Source organism: Theropithecus gelada, chromosome 13 (assembly GCF_003255815.1).
Source record: "Theropithecus gelada isolate Dixy chromosome 13, Tgel_1.0, whole genome shotgun sequence".
NCBI classification, from domain to species: Eukaryota; Metazoa; Chordata; class Mammalia; order Primates; family Cercopithecidae; genus Theropithecus; species Theropithecus gelada.
The window spans coordinates 92198778-92213184 of record NC_037681.1 but is presented as its reverse complement, the minus strand read 5'-3'; the positions used below and the strand labels follow the sequence as shown (position 1 = coordinate 92213184).

General features: G+C 55.4%; 1 protein-coding gene across 13 annotated transcripts in view; it reads right to left on the bottom strand.

Moving 5' to 3' along the window:
- Nucleotides 1-14407, bottom strand: part of DYSF (dysferlin) — a 231302-nt gene that overhangs the window by 124426 nt on the left and 92469 nt on the right. For 7 of the 13 annotated variants that reach the window (XM_025353669.1, XM_025353671.1, XM_025353676.1 and 4 more), the window contains 5 exons: nucleotides 9277-9392; nucleotides 8711-8824; nucleotides 7221-7398; nucleotides 6487-6611; nucleotides 4333-4439 (listed from right to left, as the gene is read on the bottom strand). In XM_025353669.1, coding sequence (XP_025209454.1) covers nucleotides 4333-4439; nucleotides 6487-6611; nucleotides 7221-7398; nucleotides 8711-8824; nucleotides 9277-9392 — 640 coding nt within the window. Of the gene's footprint in view, nucleotides 1-4332; nucleotides 4440-6486; nucleotides 6612-7220; nucleotides 7399-8710; nucleotides 8825-9276; nucleotides 9393-11050; nucleotides 11093-14407 lie in introns of all 13 variants that reach the window. The other 6 variants (XM_025353665.1, XM_025353667.1, XM_025353673.1 and 3 more) reach the window with 1 other exon arrangement.

The window sequence follows — 14407 nt, the reverse complement described above, 5'->3', positions numbered from 1 at the left end:
TTTTTTTTAATTGAATTTTTAGGGTGGGGGGAGCAGTACGCAAACTCCATCTCGGGAAACTTAAGCCCCGGGGCCTGTCTCAGGTCACGTACTGCACACCCTGTAGTAATATAATATTTACTGCCCCGAGGGTGCCGCGGATGGGCTGCCCCAGGCCGCTCCTCAGTGGTGGAGCGGCATGCTCCGTGGGTAGCGGGGCGGGGGTGGGGGGCCCTGGGCCGGAGCCCTGGGCTGGGGCCTGCCTGGGAACCAGGCCTGAGTGGGCCTGAGGGCGGGGGCAGGCGGGTCTGGAGAGGGATAGGGAGAGCCGAGCCAACCAGGGTGATTTATGCGCCCAGCCTGGGTCGGGAGTCGGGAGGGGCTGCAGTACAGACCACCAAAGGGAGATTTTCATGGAGGCTACAGCCCAGCCAAGACTCCCCAAGAAACATTTAGGACCTGTGAGTGCCACTAACAAGCTGTCTCCGTGCTGTCTCGGCTCTTTCCCTCCTCAGGAAAGCCCAAGGCAGGGGGTACGGAAAGAAGGGGAGACCAGGAAGAGGAGGCTGATGGCGCTCCACCCAGCCCTAAGCAAAGCCAGGGGCCCCGCCAAGGCCGGCTGACTTGAAAATTGCAGGTAGGCCCAGCACAGGGCTCAGCAGGCTGAGAGCAGAGTGGGCTGGGCTGCTCCCAAGGTCCCTGCTTGCCTCTGCGGGGCCAGGTGGATACCTGTACCCTGGGCAGTGTCCAGCCTGAAAGATGAACTGGCCTCGGGGCATTCATTTCACTCCTTGTGAGCAACAGCTCTCCCCTGGGCCTGGGCTGGATGCTGCATCCAGAGATGAGACCTGGCCCTGCTCTCAGGGGGCCCACAGAAGAAAGATGCAAACAGATCCCTGCCTGAGCAGCCTCAGAGTCAGGAGCCCTTCCTGGAGGAAGCGGGTTTGAGCTGTACCTGGCAGGGCCAGCAGGAGTTAGTAAGGCCCAAAAGAGCAGGAAGGGCATCCTGGCTGATGGAGCAGCATGTGCACAAGTGCAAAGACACAGAGGCAAGGGGGAGCCTGGAGGGGTGGGGACGCTGAGGGCCAGACAAACCAACGCAGAGCTTCAGAAGTACAGGGGCTCCATGAGGCAGGTGGTGGGGACAGAAAGGCCTGTCCACCAGGATGAGAGCAGGGGCTTTTCCTGGATGCAGTGGCAGCCACTACAGGGCTGACGTGGAGGCAGGCGTGACACAGCTTGAAGACGATGGGGATACTAAAGGAGGGATGGGAGAGGAAGGAAGGAGGAAGGACATGGGTGAGGCAGAGCCACCAGGGCTGGGGCAGAGGAAAGAGGAGGCGAGCAGTCAGAGCTGGCTCAGGTTTCCAGCGTGGGTTCTAGGGAGCCAGGAAGACAGTGCCGGGAGGTGATGAAACCTGTCTGCAACACGTGTGGCCCCAGACGCAGCACGGAGGTGCTGGCAGGACATCCACGTGGACATGTCCAGCACGTTGTGTTCATAGGTGTAGAGATCAGAGGAGAGGGCTGGGCTGGAGGAACAGAGTGGACACCACCGGCACTGGGGAAGGGGGAGGCTCCCGGAAGATGAGCCAGGAAAAGGGCTGAGATGGAATGAGGAACACCGATGCTGGAGAAGTGGGCCAGGCTGGCTGGAGAAAGGGTGAGCTGCTGTGGTCAGCTGTGGGCCTGAGTTTGCTCAAGGCCCCCATGCCCAGCTGCTCTGCACGTCGGCTGTGATGGTGCTCAGCATCACACAGGATGCTCCCACACAGGAGAGGGGGTGGAGGAAGCCCTCTTGCTGAGGTGCGGGGCACTAGTGGCCTCAGGTGGAGCTGAGCGAACTGCTCCTGCTGCCTGGAATTCCTCTCCTAGACAGCCATTATGCATTCCCAAGAGGACGGGAACCCAGCTCTCCTCCCAAGCTCCTAAGCTGGAACAAGCATCCCTGCTGGGAGGCCCAGCCACTCGTCCAACCCCGGGAGAGTGACTCAAAGGGGCCAGAAGTGTTTTTAGGCAGATCCTCCAAGAGCAGAGCCCTGCAGAGGTCACTGAGGGCAGCCAAGGACTCAGGGCCCACGGGTCTCAGATGTCCCAGGCCCCTCAGACTTGCCAAGCTACAAACAACACGGGGGTCATGTGCAGGGCCACGGGTAGAACCCAGAATCCTGGCCCACCCACCTCACCCAAAGTGGTGCCAACGTGGCACTATGAGTCATCCTGCAGGTGGGGCCTGGGGCCCTGGGGATGCCCTGGGGAACTCACCCAATGGCTGCAGCCACCCCAGGCTGACCGTGCCCGTATGCGCCCCTCCAACCCCACTCTGTCCTCCCACCTCCAGACCACAGGCCAGCTTCCTCACAGATGCCTCAACACAGCCTGTCCCGAATGCCTCACCTCCCCCTCAACTGGCTCCTCCTCCTGTTGACCCTCTCAGAGCACGGCCCCCATGCCCACCTAGCCACCCTGGCCGGGACCAGGGGATCATTCTGAACCTTCCTGTGGCTCCCACATTCACCCCATCAAGTTCTGTCCATTACAGAGCAGCACTGCAAGGGGGTTCTGCCACTCACTAGGTGTGTGAATCTGGGCAAGTTAATCAACCTTCTTCCCTGTGCCTCAGTTTCCTATCTGTAAAACAAGGGTCATTTACTTTTTTTTTTTTTTTGAGACAGAGTCTTGCTCTGTCACCCAGTCTGGAGTGTAGGGGCGTGATCTCAGCTCACTGCAACATCCACCTCCTGGGTTCAAGCAATTCTCCTGCCTCAGTCTCCCAAGTAGCTGGGATTACAGGCACCCGCCACCACACATGGCTAATTTTTGTATTTTTAGTAGAGATGGGGCCAGGCTGGTCTTGAACTCTTGACCTCAAGTGATCTGTCCGCCTCAGTCTCCCAAAGTGCTGGGATTACAGCTGTGAGCCTCCACACCCAGCCTACTTTCTACTTCATAAGATTTCATGGTTGGTTAATAGCAGAGACCCTCGGGGCCACCCAATTGGGCAACAGCCTCTCCTGCCACCTCCCCCACCCAGGAGGCAGCAGGCATTTCAGGCTTCTGTGCTTTTGCCTTGGCAGTCCCCTCTCCAAAGGCTAACTCCTGCTCCTCCCTCAAAGTCCACCACAGGCATCCCCTTCTCCAGGAAGCTTCCCTGAATTCAGTTAGTGGGAATGAGATGCACCTGCTTGGAGCTCCTACAGTGCACACCTCTAACTTCCTAACAGACTTTACCTCCTCTGCCCATTTTTTGCATCCAACCATCCCTGGAGGGCTGAAGTTGTACCTTTGTCAGTATGCTCTGGGTGTCTGGCACTGAGCCTGCCAGGCTTCAGGAAGGTTGGGGGAAATGGGTGAATGGCCTGTCTGGAATTCCACCGCTGGGCCGGGAGCATTTCTCTGGGGTAATATTTTGATAAAGATATACTTCCTAACTGAACCATAAACAATAGAAGGGATGCTGCATCAGTGGCCATGGTTATCAATTCTCTGATGCGTTCAGCAGGGCTATATAGCCATGCTGAGGGAGGGGTGATGAGGCGTATAGGGGGCATAGAATACATTTGTGTATATTCACACATTTGCATATATTAATCCCGTGGAGAGCAGAGGGGCGACCATTTAAGTCCATTTAACAGCTGAGAAAACTAAAGTCCAGAGAAGAGAAGCTTCCCAAAGTCACAAAGTCAGCTAAAGAGACCAGGAGCTAAGTCTCCTGACATTTCTTCTTCTGAGCAATAATTATGCTACCATTTATGAAATCTTTCCCAAGGGCCGGGCACTTTGTTTAGAAGATATTATAAAGTAGTTATTCTTCATGCCAGGTTGAAGTTGAGAAAACCAAGGGTCAGAACCCACGGGTGGCTCCCCAAAACCACATGGCAGTGGAGGAGATGTGAGATGCCCCCCTCTGCTGGGCCTCCACACCCGGGGCCTTCTTTTCCTGAAGTCGACAATCAGCCGTGTCAATAGAAGGCTAAACAGAAACCATGATCCCCGACATGGCCTTGAGGGAATGAGGGGCGCCGTCACCCCACCCCCCAGCCAGCTCCTCCTGGAGATTCCATCAGGGAAATAAGAGGTCGGGGATCAGAGACACAATGCCCCCCATTCAGGTGAGCCGGCCACCGGGCCCGCAGCTGCCGCTGCTGCAGGGAGATTTATGACCTGCTCTCAATGTCACCTTTTCAACTCCTGCGCTGACTCCACCACCTTTGGACTCAGCACGGGCTGGACTGCTGGCCAAGCGTGGCTGGGAGACGTGCCATTGCTCACCGCCACACACGAGCACTCCCAGCGAAACAGGCCCAGTTGAGCCAGGAGAGGAGGGCTCCAGGGGCGCCAGGTCCCCCCTACCTGCAGCCTGCGATGAGCTCATCCATCATCTGAGCCACCAGTGAGTCCACATCCTCTGTGGAGCACTGCGCCTTCAGGGCCAGGTGGACCTGCTCCAGGCCAGCTTCCTGTGGAAGGGGCAGGCAAGGGTCAGGTGTGTCACCACAGGGCAGAGGGTGCACGCTGGACCCAGCCCCTAGGCCCTGTCACTGCTACTGAACCAAAAAGGAGTGAACAGTTAGAGCAAAGAAGGCAGAGCCCAGGCCCAACAAACCAGGTTCTATCCTGACTCAAGAACCTTCCAAGGCTGCCCGTACCCAAATACATCCAAAGTCTCATACCTGGAACTCCAGCCTCACATGTAGTCACAAGGAGCTTGGGGGCGGGGGTGGGGGTTCTGCAGACTTGGAAAGAACTTGATGGCTTCTGATTCCTCCCTGCCACCCTCAAAGCAGGCCTGGCTTCCCACAGGTGAGTGTCCCTCTCCGAGCCTGCTCTGGTTCCCCACCTGGAACCCTCTCTCCTTTCCAGATTCTACCACCCTATGAGGCTTAGACTAAGAGCACCCTCTTCCCAGGAGCAGTCCCGCCACCTCTAATCACAGGAACCTCCTTCCTCAAACTCCCGTGGCTGCTCATTCCCTGTGCTGCCTCCCAGGGAAACAGGCCCTTACCAAGCTTTTCTCCAGCCCTCTCCATGGGGCCTCAGCCCTGAGCTGAGAGGCCAAGGACTGTCCCTCAGCCCCCCACACGCCCCTCCCCACCCACCGGCCTTCCTGAGCAAGGACGTGTGCTCGGGATTTGGACTGCCGGTCTCATAGAACTGGAAAGAACATGGTCCCTGCCCTCTTGGAGTCTGGAGTCTTGCTGTGAGCCAGTGATTGGCCCAGAAGGCAGAGTCTAGAGCTGTATGGCATCAACTCCACGTTCTCCCCATCTCAGCACTCGCTGGTCTCCTCTTTCCCCTAGAACTGCCAGTCTCTGGGAAGGTGGGGCCACCATGGCCTCCTTCCCTTCTCTGTCCACCTTTCCTTCAAGCCATGCTCACCTCCCCACCCACAGATATGCCCAGGCCTCTCCAGCCCCGCTTCCCTCCACCTGCTGATCCCAGCATGCTCCTGCAGTGGAGCCTGCACCTGTCTCCTGCATTTTCCCACCAGCTGTCCCCATCCACACCACAGAAACCCCTAGAGCCACTGCCAGGACCATCAGCTTCCCACTCAACCTCCTCACCTCCCTTGGCCTCTACACCTCTGCCCACCTGTGATTCTCCTCCATTCTGGCCAAGTGCCAGGACTGCAGCATCCAGCATCTGTAGGGGCCTCCCCAGATGTCCCCTCCTCACCCCCAAAACAGAACCTGACCTCATATGCTCTGCTCTTCTCCCCAGTTTCCCAATTCCCCAGCCACCTGAGTTCCTCCTTATAGCCCTTCCTCAGCCCCAAATCCAGTTGGCCACCAAGGCCTTGTAGCTCAAGTCCTGCAATTTCCGCCCCCGCCCGAGGCCATCTCCTTCCCAGGGCTTGGTCACCCTCCCTCAGGCTCCTGCAATGGTGGCCTAGCTGGGTTCCCACCCCCCATCTGCTTGCACTGGACACAGCCCCCTCGCTGGCCTATGATGCCTTCCTGACGCTCCTTGGCCACCCTCCCTGCTCTGAGCCCAACATCTCTCTGCCCCTGGAGTGTCACCTGTACCTAAGTTTAGAAAGCCCTGTATGAGAGGCACAAGTGAGCCTATGCCCTCCTTTAATAAACTGACTCCCTGAAGACAGAGCCAGCTCCTTGTTCACCTCTGGCCTCTAGCTTCTGGCTAGAAGTTTCTAGCATAAGCCCTTGTGTGCATTAAGAGTCCGAAGGCCTGTAATGAGTAAGTGAGCGAGAGCAAGGCCGTGCCCTGCTGCGTGACATAGGTTTTCTTTCTGCTCCCTTGCCCTGGGTCCCACTGCACACTGGAGCTGCCTCAGGTTGCTCGCATCCTCTTTCTCCTCTTCCAAGCGTACAGGACAGGACCACAAGCCTGGTACTGCCAAGACACCGAGGACACCAACCACGAAGGTTAGTAGGCACAGCCATGTGTCATTGTGTGCACCAGTGGATGGTGGTCTGAGACGCCCCGTGCAGCGGGGTAGCAGGTGCATGCACAGGCGTGTGCAGCTTTGGGCACGTTTTCACTCACCAGCCGGTCAGCAATCCCAAGCAGCTGGTTCTGAGTCTCGATTCTATGGCTGATGTCCTCCCAGTAGGATGACAGCACCACCACAGGTTTCACGTTGCCCCAGGGTAGGTAGTAGTAGTGGCACCCTGGAATGGAGAGACAGGCCTGAGCACTGTGCCAGGAGCGGAGGGCGGGTGGGATGGGGTGCTAAGAGTGCCAGCCTCCTGGGAACTCCAGGGCTAGGACTGGCAGAGCTGGGAAGGGGACCACACGTGGGAGAGAGACAGGCACCTGCTCACCCATCCCCTCGAAGAACTCTCTTGGACACACGTGGAGTGACCCGTGTTGCCCAGTGTCCGAAAGAGGTGCCTGAGCTCTCTGTGTGAGTTGAGCAGACAGCTGCAGCTCTCATTAGGGCTCCAGGGCATGTCAAAACTGAGGAGTTGTTAGAGCTGCCCTGGGAAACCCAAGGCCACACTCCCTAAAATGTCCAAACCAAGGCCGGCAGACTCCTTGAAATGAGCAGGATGGATCGGGGTCAATGCTGACCACAGCTGGTCCCAGGAGCTGCATCTGTGGGCACTAGTAGCAGGGCTCCTCGCCTGGAGGAGAGCAAGGGGACAGCTGGAACAGGTTGGCCAGGGCCAGGGCCTTTGAATAGCCTCCAGCAGCTTTCCGTGGGAGGCAGGATTTAAGGTGTAGCCCCCTGCTCTATGATCCTGTGATCGGGGTCCCAGCCAGGAGCACTGCCTCACCGTCAAAGACTGCACGGCTATACTGAGTGGTGGAGGCCAGCGGCAGGCAGGTCATGTCGAACTTGTTCCCATAGTTCCCGATGCTGACCTCAAACTGGATGGCGTCATCCACATCCTGCAGCATGGTGGCCGAGTAGAAGGCTGCAAACAGGGAGTACTTGCGCCTCCTAAGGTACTTCTGTGAGCAGAGAGTGGGCCAGAGGGTCACAGGAGAAGCAAAGAAAGGCACCCGGGCTAGGGAGGGGACATGTATCTGGCAGGCCCTGGCCATAGCCGGCACCCAATAGCTCCTGGCTGGACTGACAGGTGGCAAGTAGCCCAAGAAAGAAACAGCATCCAGATTTCATTGCTAACTGAACAAGCTCATTCCAGATCTGCGTGCGTCTGGCCACGTTTCCCTAATAAAAGCTGCTCCTCCAAGGTCAAGCTGCCCCTAATCCAAACCAGCAGCGATGGTACCACCACATCAGCTGAGTGGGGTCTCCCACTGGGCCCACAGGGGCAACCTGGAACTTCTCTGCCATTCAGAGGGGCTAAAGGCTCTAAGCCACCAGGCGCCTGCCCAGAGCTCCTGCCCCATGCCACTCAGGGTCTCCCCCTCAGCAGCCAGCTCTGCAGGATACACGGACTGCCACTGTCATGTGCCTGGGATGAAAGGGTCTCTTTGTCCCCTCCAGGCACTGAGCATAGGGCGGGGACAGGGCAGGAACTCAATCCTATGATTGAGAGAAGAGGGGTCAGACAATTGGGTATTAGGTGAATGTAAACAGTAGCAACAGCTAGCACTTAGTAAGTGCTTACTGCAGATGTGTATCAATTTCCTTAATTCTCACAACCATCTTATAAATATATTATTACAAACTATGTAATATAACTTTAAGTATAATATATCCCCACATTCCAGATAGGGAAACTGATGGAGCCTGTAAGTGCTGCAGCCAGAATTCAAACCAGAGCCATCTGACCACTGTGTCTAACAGCTTAAATCACCACACGGACTCTGCACAGCTGCCTCCTGGACACAAGGCCAAGCTCCACCATTTGTTGCTCTGATATATCTGAGCCTGTTTCCTCATCTGTAAAATGGGAATAATAATAGTAACAGCAGCCACCTCATGGTGTTGGGAGGAGTCAGTAACAGCAGAGGTGTCAGCAGCACAGTGCCTGATACATGTTCAGTGCTTATTTGACTTAATAGTTATCCTTACATTATTATTATAAAATCACATCTCATTTTGCATCAAACTCTAGACTTTTGAAATATTTTCATTTATCTTCTCTGAGCCTCTGATCATCCCTCCAGGGAGGCAGGGGCAAGTGTTAATTTATTCCCACTTTACAGCTGAGACCTGAGGCCCAGAGAGGTAAAGGCACTATGCATGTAGGCAGAGCTGAGTCCTCCCTCTGCCATGACACCTCAAGGCCAGTCCAGTGTGGCCATCCCTTCCCCGCCCCGACACCCAGCTCCCACCAAGAGCCATGCCCCTCACCTCCACCCGGAGGATGTCATCCGCAGGAAGGTCCTCCACCTTCTGCTCACTGTGCTCCACCAGCTTGGTCTCCAGGGAAAGCAGAAGCCGGCCACGATAAGCCACACCTTCCCCCTGCCAGGGAGGTCAGGTCACCAGGAGCAGGGGAGACAGAGGGAAGGAGGGGAAGGAAAGGGGCACCCTCTGGCCCTGAGGTAGCTCATCTCCCAGGCACCCAGGAGGTCCCTGAGCCAACCTCATCTCTCTGCAGATGAGGAAAGCATGGCCCAGAGAGTTCGGGGGATATGACAAGCCACCCAGATGGACAGTGCCAGATGCCAACCCAGAACAAAAGATGAAGAAAGAGAGACAGGGTCTGGGTCCTTCAGGGCGGGGAACATGGAAGGATCAGACTGGCACTCGGGAGAGGCAGCGTCAAGGGGCAGAAGGAGAATTCCCTGAGTGGGTGACTGCCTGGTTGTGGGCCCCCAGGTAGGGTTGGAAGACCCTGCATACAGGCCTGGGCTCCTGAGGGACCTGGGCATCTGGCATCCTGCCCTTGCCAAGCAGGGCTCCAGCTGGCTCACCTTGCCTGTGTTGAGCTCTGCGTAGGGGTCCAGGAAGCCCGTGAACTCTCTGGGACTGCCATAGAGGTTGATGTAGCAGGGCCCAAAAGTGGGGAGGAAGCCCAGGTGGTCATCCACTGGGAGACACAAGTGGCAATCAGAGGGATCGGCCCATTGGGGCTTCCCAATGCTCAACCCAGCCACCTTCCAGCCTGAGCCCACCCCTGACCCTCAGTTCCCCCAACATGCACCCGATGCAACTCCTGTCAGTGTATAAAGACGAACGCCACGAGCGATAGCTCTCGTGCCCTCCCCTAAGTCTCTTTACTCCTCACCATCATGCTGAGATGCAATCATATTTTTATTATTTTTATTAGTCTCATTTTATAGATGAGGAAACTGAGGCTCAGAGATGCAAAGAAACACATGACCACAAGGTGGCAGGGCCCAGAATGGTGTCACCTCAAAGCCCATGCACTCAGCCAGCACACAAAGTTGGGGTTCAAGGCCCTCTACTGCTCGTGCCCCTCCCCAGCCCCACCCCATCAAGTCCTGCATCTGCTCTCCATCCTATGCTTCTATAGGCACTGTAGGCCCTGCAGCCAATGGGGAGGACCTAAGAGGTCCCAGAGCCCGGTAACAAGAGAAACCGTCTCCCAGGAGGCCAGGGATGGAGCCCAGCTAGACGTTCCTCCTCCCTAGGGCAGCCGCCAGGCACATACCCCCTGCCCTAATGGCCTTGCCTCATCCCAGAATCTCCTCCACACACACACACACACATTGTGCAAAGAACATTTTTTAACAGAGCAGGTCAGAGCAGAGAGAATTACACTCCTGAAGAGGGGAAATCTCTCCACATCCTTTCCATCCTTTTTTGGAGGCTCTCTTTTGCTAACATCATTTTCCAGCTCACAACTGAGTTTCCCAATGGGACTTTACTGGCCATACCCTGAAAACCCTAAAATGCCACACGGTCCCTTTCAGAGGAATGGGGAAGAGGTTGTTTCCAAAATACCAAAGGTGGAAAGCAGGGCCAGAGATGGGAACCCTCTGGAACGACCCAATCAGTCCACACAAGGATGAGCCAAAGTAGGCACAAAACAAATGGCCTCAGCAGAGAAGTGTTTGAGCCAGACCTAAGGTCATGCACTGCGAGTCCAGCCCCTGCCGAGACCCTAGGGATGAGGGAGGAGCCAGGACAGGGAGGGACCAGAAGGCTGGAGCCTCACCTCCCCTCTCAGCCAGGGGCCACCCCACCTCCTTCAACACCTTCCCTCTCCTAGACCCCAGCACAGACAGGGCACTGGCCTTCAGGAGAGGTGGGAGGCCCAGGTAGATGGGCTAACAGGAGCATTACTAATTATTTGCGTTAATCATCTCAATTATGATTTACCTTGAGGATTTCAACTCCAAGAGTTTTTAACTCCTCTTGGCCTCCTCCTGGCCCCTGAAACACCTCACACTCCCCTTGCCCCACTCCAGACCCCCATGCCTGCCCCTACCCCTCACTACCAGACAGAGGGGTCTAACTGGAGCATCGGCCCAAGCCTATCCCATTTAGGAAGGGTTGGGGAAAATGGGAGGAAATTGGCCCTTAAAGCATTCCAGACGATTTACATGCTCTACACAGGCTGAGAGGCGACAGCAAATGTAAGTCCAGAGACTTACGTTTGTGGGGGAACCTCAGTCCCACCTCAGGCAAATCAAAAACCCCCATGCCTCCAGCACCCTCGCCGCTCTAACCGAAACCCAAGGCCCCGCTCCCCTGGTTGTCCCCAAGGTGACAGCAACGTACGGTCTGAGGCTTTCGACGGCTTGACGGCACCTGCAGTCTCCTCTGAAGCGTAAAGAAATGGAATAGGGGTTAGGGTGGGCATGGCTGGGAGAAGTACCGGTTACATGAACAGGCTGTGGATGGAGAGCTGGCAGACAGACAGATGGAAAGACAGCTCCAGGCTGTGAAACAGATGCAGCCCGAGGCCCCACCCCCTGCCCAGCTGTAAATTTATCATAAACTAAATCATCACGGCCCCTCCAGACGCAGCCCCCAACACCCCATGAGCCCTAGGGGTCCCACTTGGCCTGCCCATCACTCTGTGTGTTCCGTTTGCCGGACCCGAAATTTGATTCAATACACTCAAGGAATAATTCAGAAAAGAAAATGTGCTTTTCCATATGATAGCCAGATAAGTGAGGGGAACAAAGTACAGACACAACGGAAGGGTGGGGAGACACAAAAGGGCCAGAGCTAGGAAGCGAGGCACACCCCACACTCCAAGCCCACAGGCAGGTCGCACTTGGAACCAGGCGCGCTGCGCAGGGACATTTCAAGGCACAACATCTCCACCTAGTGGCCATGTCCAGAATCACCCCTGAAGGCTCCACGTTGCATGTTCACTGGCATCTGGCTTCTGACACAGGCCGCTTCCAGGGAAGCACAGAGCCAGACGCTGTCCACAAGCTGAACACGCTACACACTTGGGTGTGCCCCTAAATGTTGGTAAGGAATGTCTAGAAATAAGAAAAGCAAGGAAGGAAATGCTCTGGCACACATATGGACTCTGAATCTGTCCCTCACTGCTAGGCAGGTACACAATGCCGCCAAGGAAGCGGACACCCCTCGGTCTTCCTCCACTGTCCTCTCTGATTTCTGCCTCTTCCCAGATCTGACCTTCCCATTCTCCTTCTGCAACAGCAAAGTGTGACGCAGTCTGAGGTCACGTGCCCACCCGGGACGTGGTTGGTGAACTTGCTGATTACTTCCCTTCCTCGTTTACCTCTACCTGTTGCTGTCCTCCAGAAAACACTTCTTTTCCCCTAGCCCTGTGACTGCAGTCAGAAGTCAAGGGTTGAGGAAAACTTTGTGAAGGAAGAGTGCACAAAGACACAGAGAGACAGAGTGGAGAAGAGAGAAGGCAGCATGGCCGCCCGGAGTGAGGACAGGGCAGAGGCAGCAAGGAGGGCCCGGCCCAGCCCCTCGGCCCTCCTCAGCCAGGCCTCAGCTACAAACATCAGCCGGCAGACACCAGGGCTGCATAAATCATAATTCATGGCCACCTTCATCTCCAAAGCAAGAGGTTTCCTTCCATGGGCAAGCCAGGGCTCTGCTCGTGGGGAGATTTCTGCAACAGCGAGAGGGCCAACACAGGCACAGCTGCAGGCCCAAGGAGAGCAGTGGCCAGGGACCACCGGAAGGAAACAGATCCCATTTTAAGCTCCTTCTAAATGATTGCTAACAGGCCTGGCCTGTTATCTTGGGCTAATGAGGCCAAGGTCACAGTTCCAACCCCCATGTGCTTCTTACAGAGGCAAAGTTGGCTTCCCACCCAGACTGATTTTGAATTCTGGCTGCAGACTGGTGCCCAGCCCAGACGCAGAAGTCCCCCTAATCCCATCGGCCATCTGACCAACACATGCCTCTGGTGGCTCAGAGGACCAAGTGGGTAACTGCAGAGCAGCCTGCCTCCCAACCACACCTTTTCATTAATTCACCCTTTCTTTCTTTTCTGTTCTTCCTTCCTTTCTTTCTTTCTTTTCTTTTCTTCCTTCCTTTCTTTCTTTCTTTCTTTCTTTTTCTTTTTATTTATTTAGACAGTGTCTCACTCTTGTTGCCTAGGCTGGAGCACAGCGGCATGATCTCGGCTCACTGCAACCTCCACCTCCCGGGTTCAAGCGATTCTCCTGCCTCAGCCTCCCAAGTAGCTAGGATTACAGGTGCCCACCACCATGCTGGGCTATTTTTTATATTTTTAGTAGAGATGGGGTTTCACTATGTTGACCAGGCTGGTCTCGAACTCCTGAACTCAGGTGATCCACCCACCTCGGCCTCCCAAAGTGCTGGGATTACAGGTGTGAGTCACTGCACCCAACCTAATTCACACATTCTTTCATTCATTTGTTCATTCAGCAAACCTAACCAGGTGCAGGAGGAGGCACTGGGAATATGCAATAAGACACGGCCCTGCTGATGTCTTAGGTCAATGACTCCTGACTTGGGGGCGGATCACAGTCTCTGGGTGTGAAGGCCCATCCTGGGCTCTCGCCCCTGTGTCTGCAGACAGTTCAAGGGCACAGTGACTAGTGAAGCCACCCAAGACAAAGCCTCTATTTCGTCCACATCACCCTTCTGCCAAAACACAAGTATTTTATTGTGTTTTCCCTCAGTCCAGGGAGCCGGGGCTATGGAAGTCCAAAACACAGATGAATGCTCCCAGTTCGGTGACCCGAGCAACAAAGCTCAGCTGCCTCACCTGGGGGAAGCTGAAGGAGATAGAGAGCAGGACCTCCTAGCCCAGTGAGCCACAAGTCCCAGCCCTGCACACAGTCCCTGGGAGGTGCATGAAGAAGCTGAGGCCGTCACCTGCAGTCTGCCCCGCCAGCTCTCTCTGCCTCTCGGCACATCCCCAAGCCCACGGCAGCTGGCTGCCTGACTCTCACTTGCGCCAGGCAAGAGGAGAAACTGAAAACTGCTGGGAAATCAGCATCATCTACATTCCAGAGATGAAAAGAGACTAACTTTGGATTTCTTAGCTATGGAAAACACTAAGATACAAGTGCTATTTATGGAGCATGAGTTTCCTATGTATAAAGTTATGAAAGAATCTGTGTACATTTCACAGAGCTCATGTGCCTATTACCTTTCAAAAGACCTGCAACTTCTAAGGAAAGCACTCTTTTTTAAAAAACAAAATTCTTAATACTTCAGAGCACAGGGTCCAAGGAACACTCTAGTGTGCCCAGGCAAACTTGTGGGCAGAGGTGTTTAAGAGGTTAGTGTTAGGTCTTGTCCTCACTGGAAACAAAAACAAAAACAGAAAAACAAAAACTCCTAGTTGAACCAAATCATCTGGTGAACCCTGAGGCGGGGAAATACAGAGAAAGAACTTGTTTTTACAGTTCAGTTTCATTTGGGCTTTGAGAGCAGTGAGGAAATACAAGTGTTGTCTATCGCCCCAATGGGCTAGAAGCCCACAACGTGGAGAAACAACATAAAAAAGGGCTGGAAGGAAAGTTGGAGCGACGCGTTCCGAGGGGGCTGCGCGCAGGTCAGGGAGGCTTGGCAGGAGCAAGGCAAGGGCCCGACCTCAAGGCCAGAGAGAGGCCCTGGCCCCAGAAAGGGACCCACCTCTGCAGGAACGGGTCGGCAGAGTCC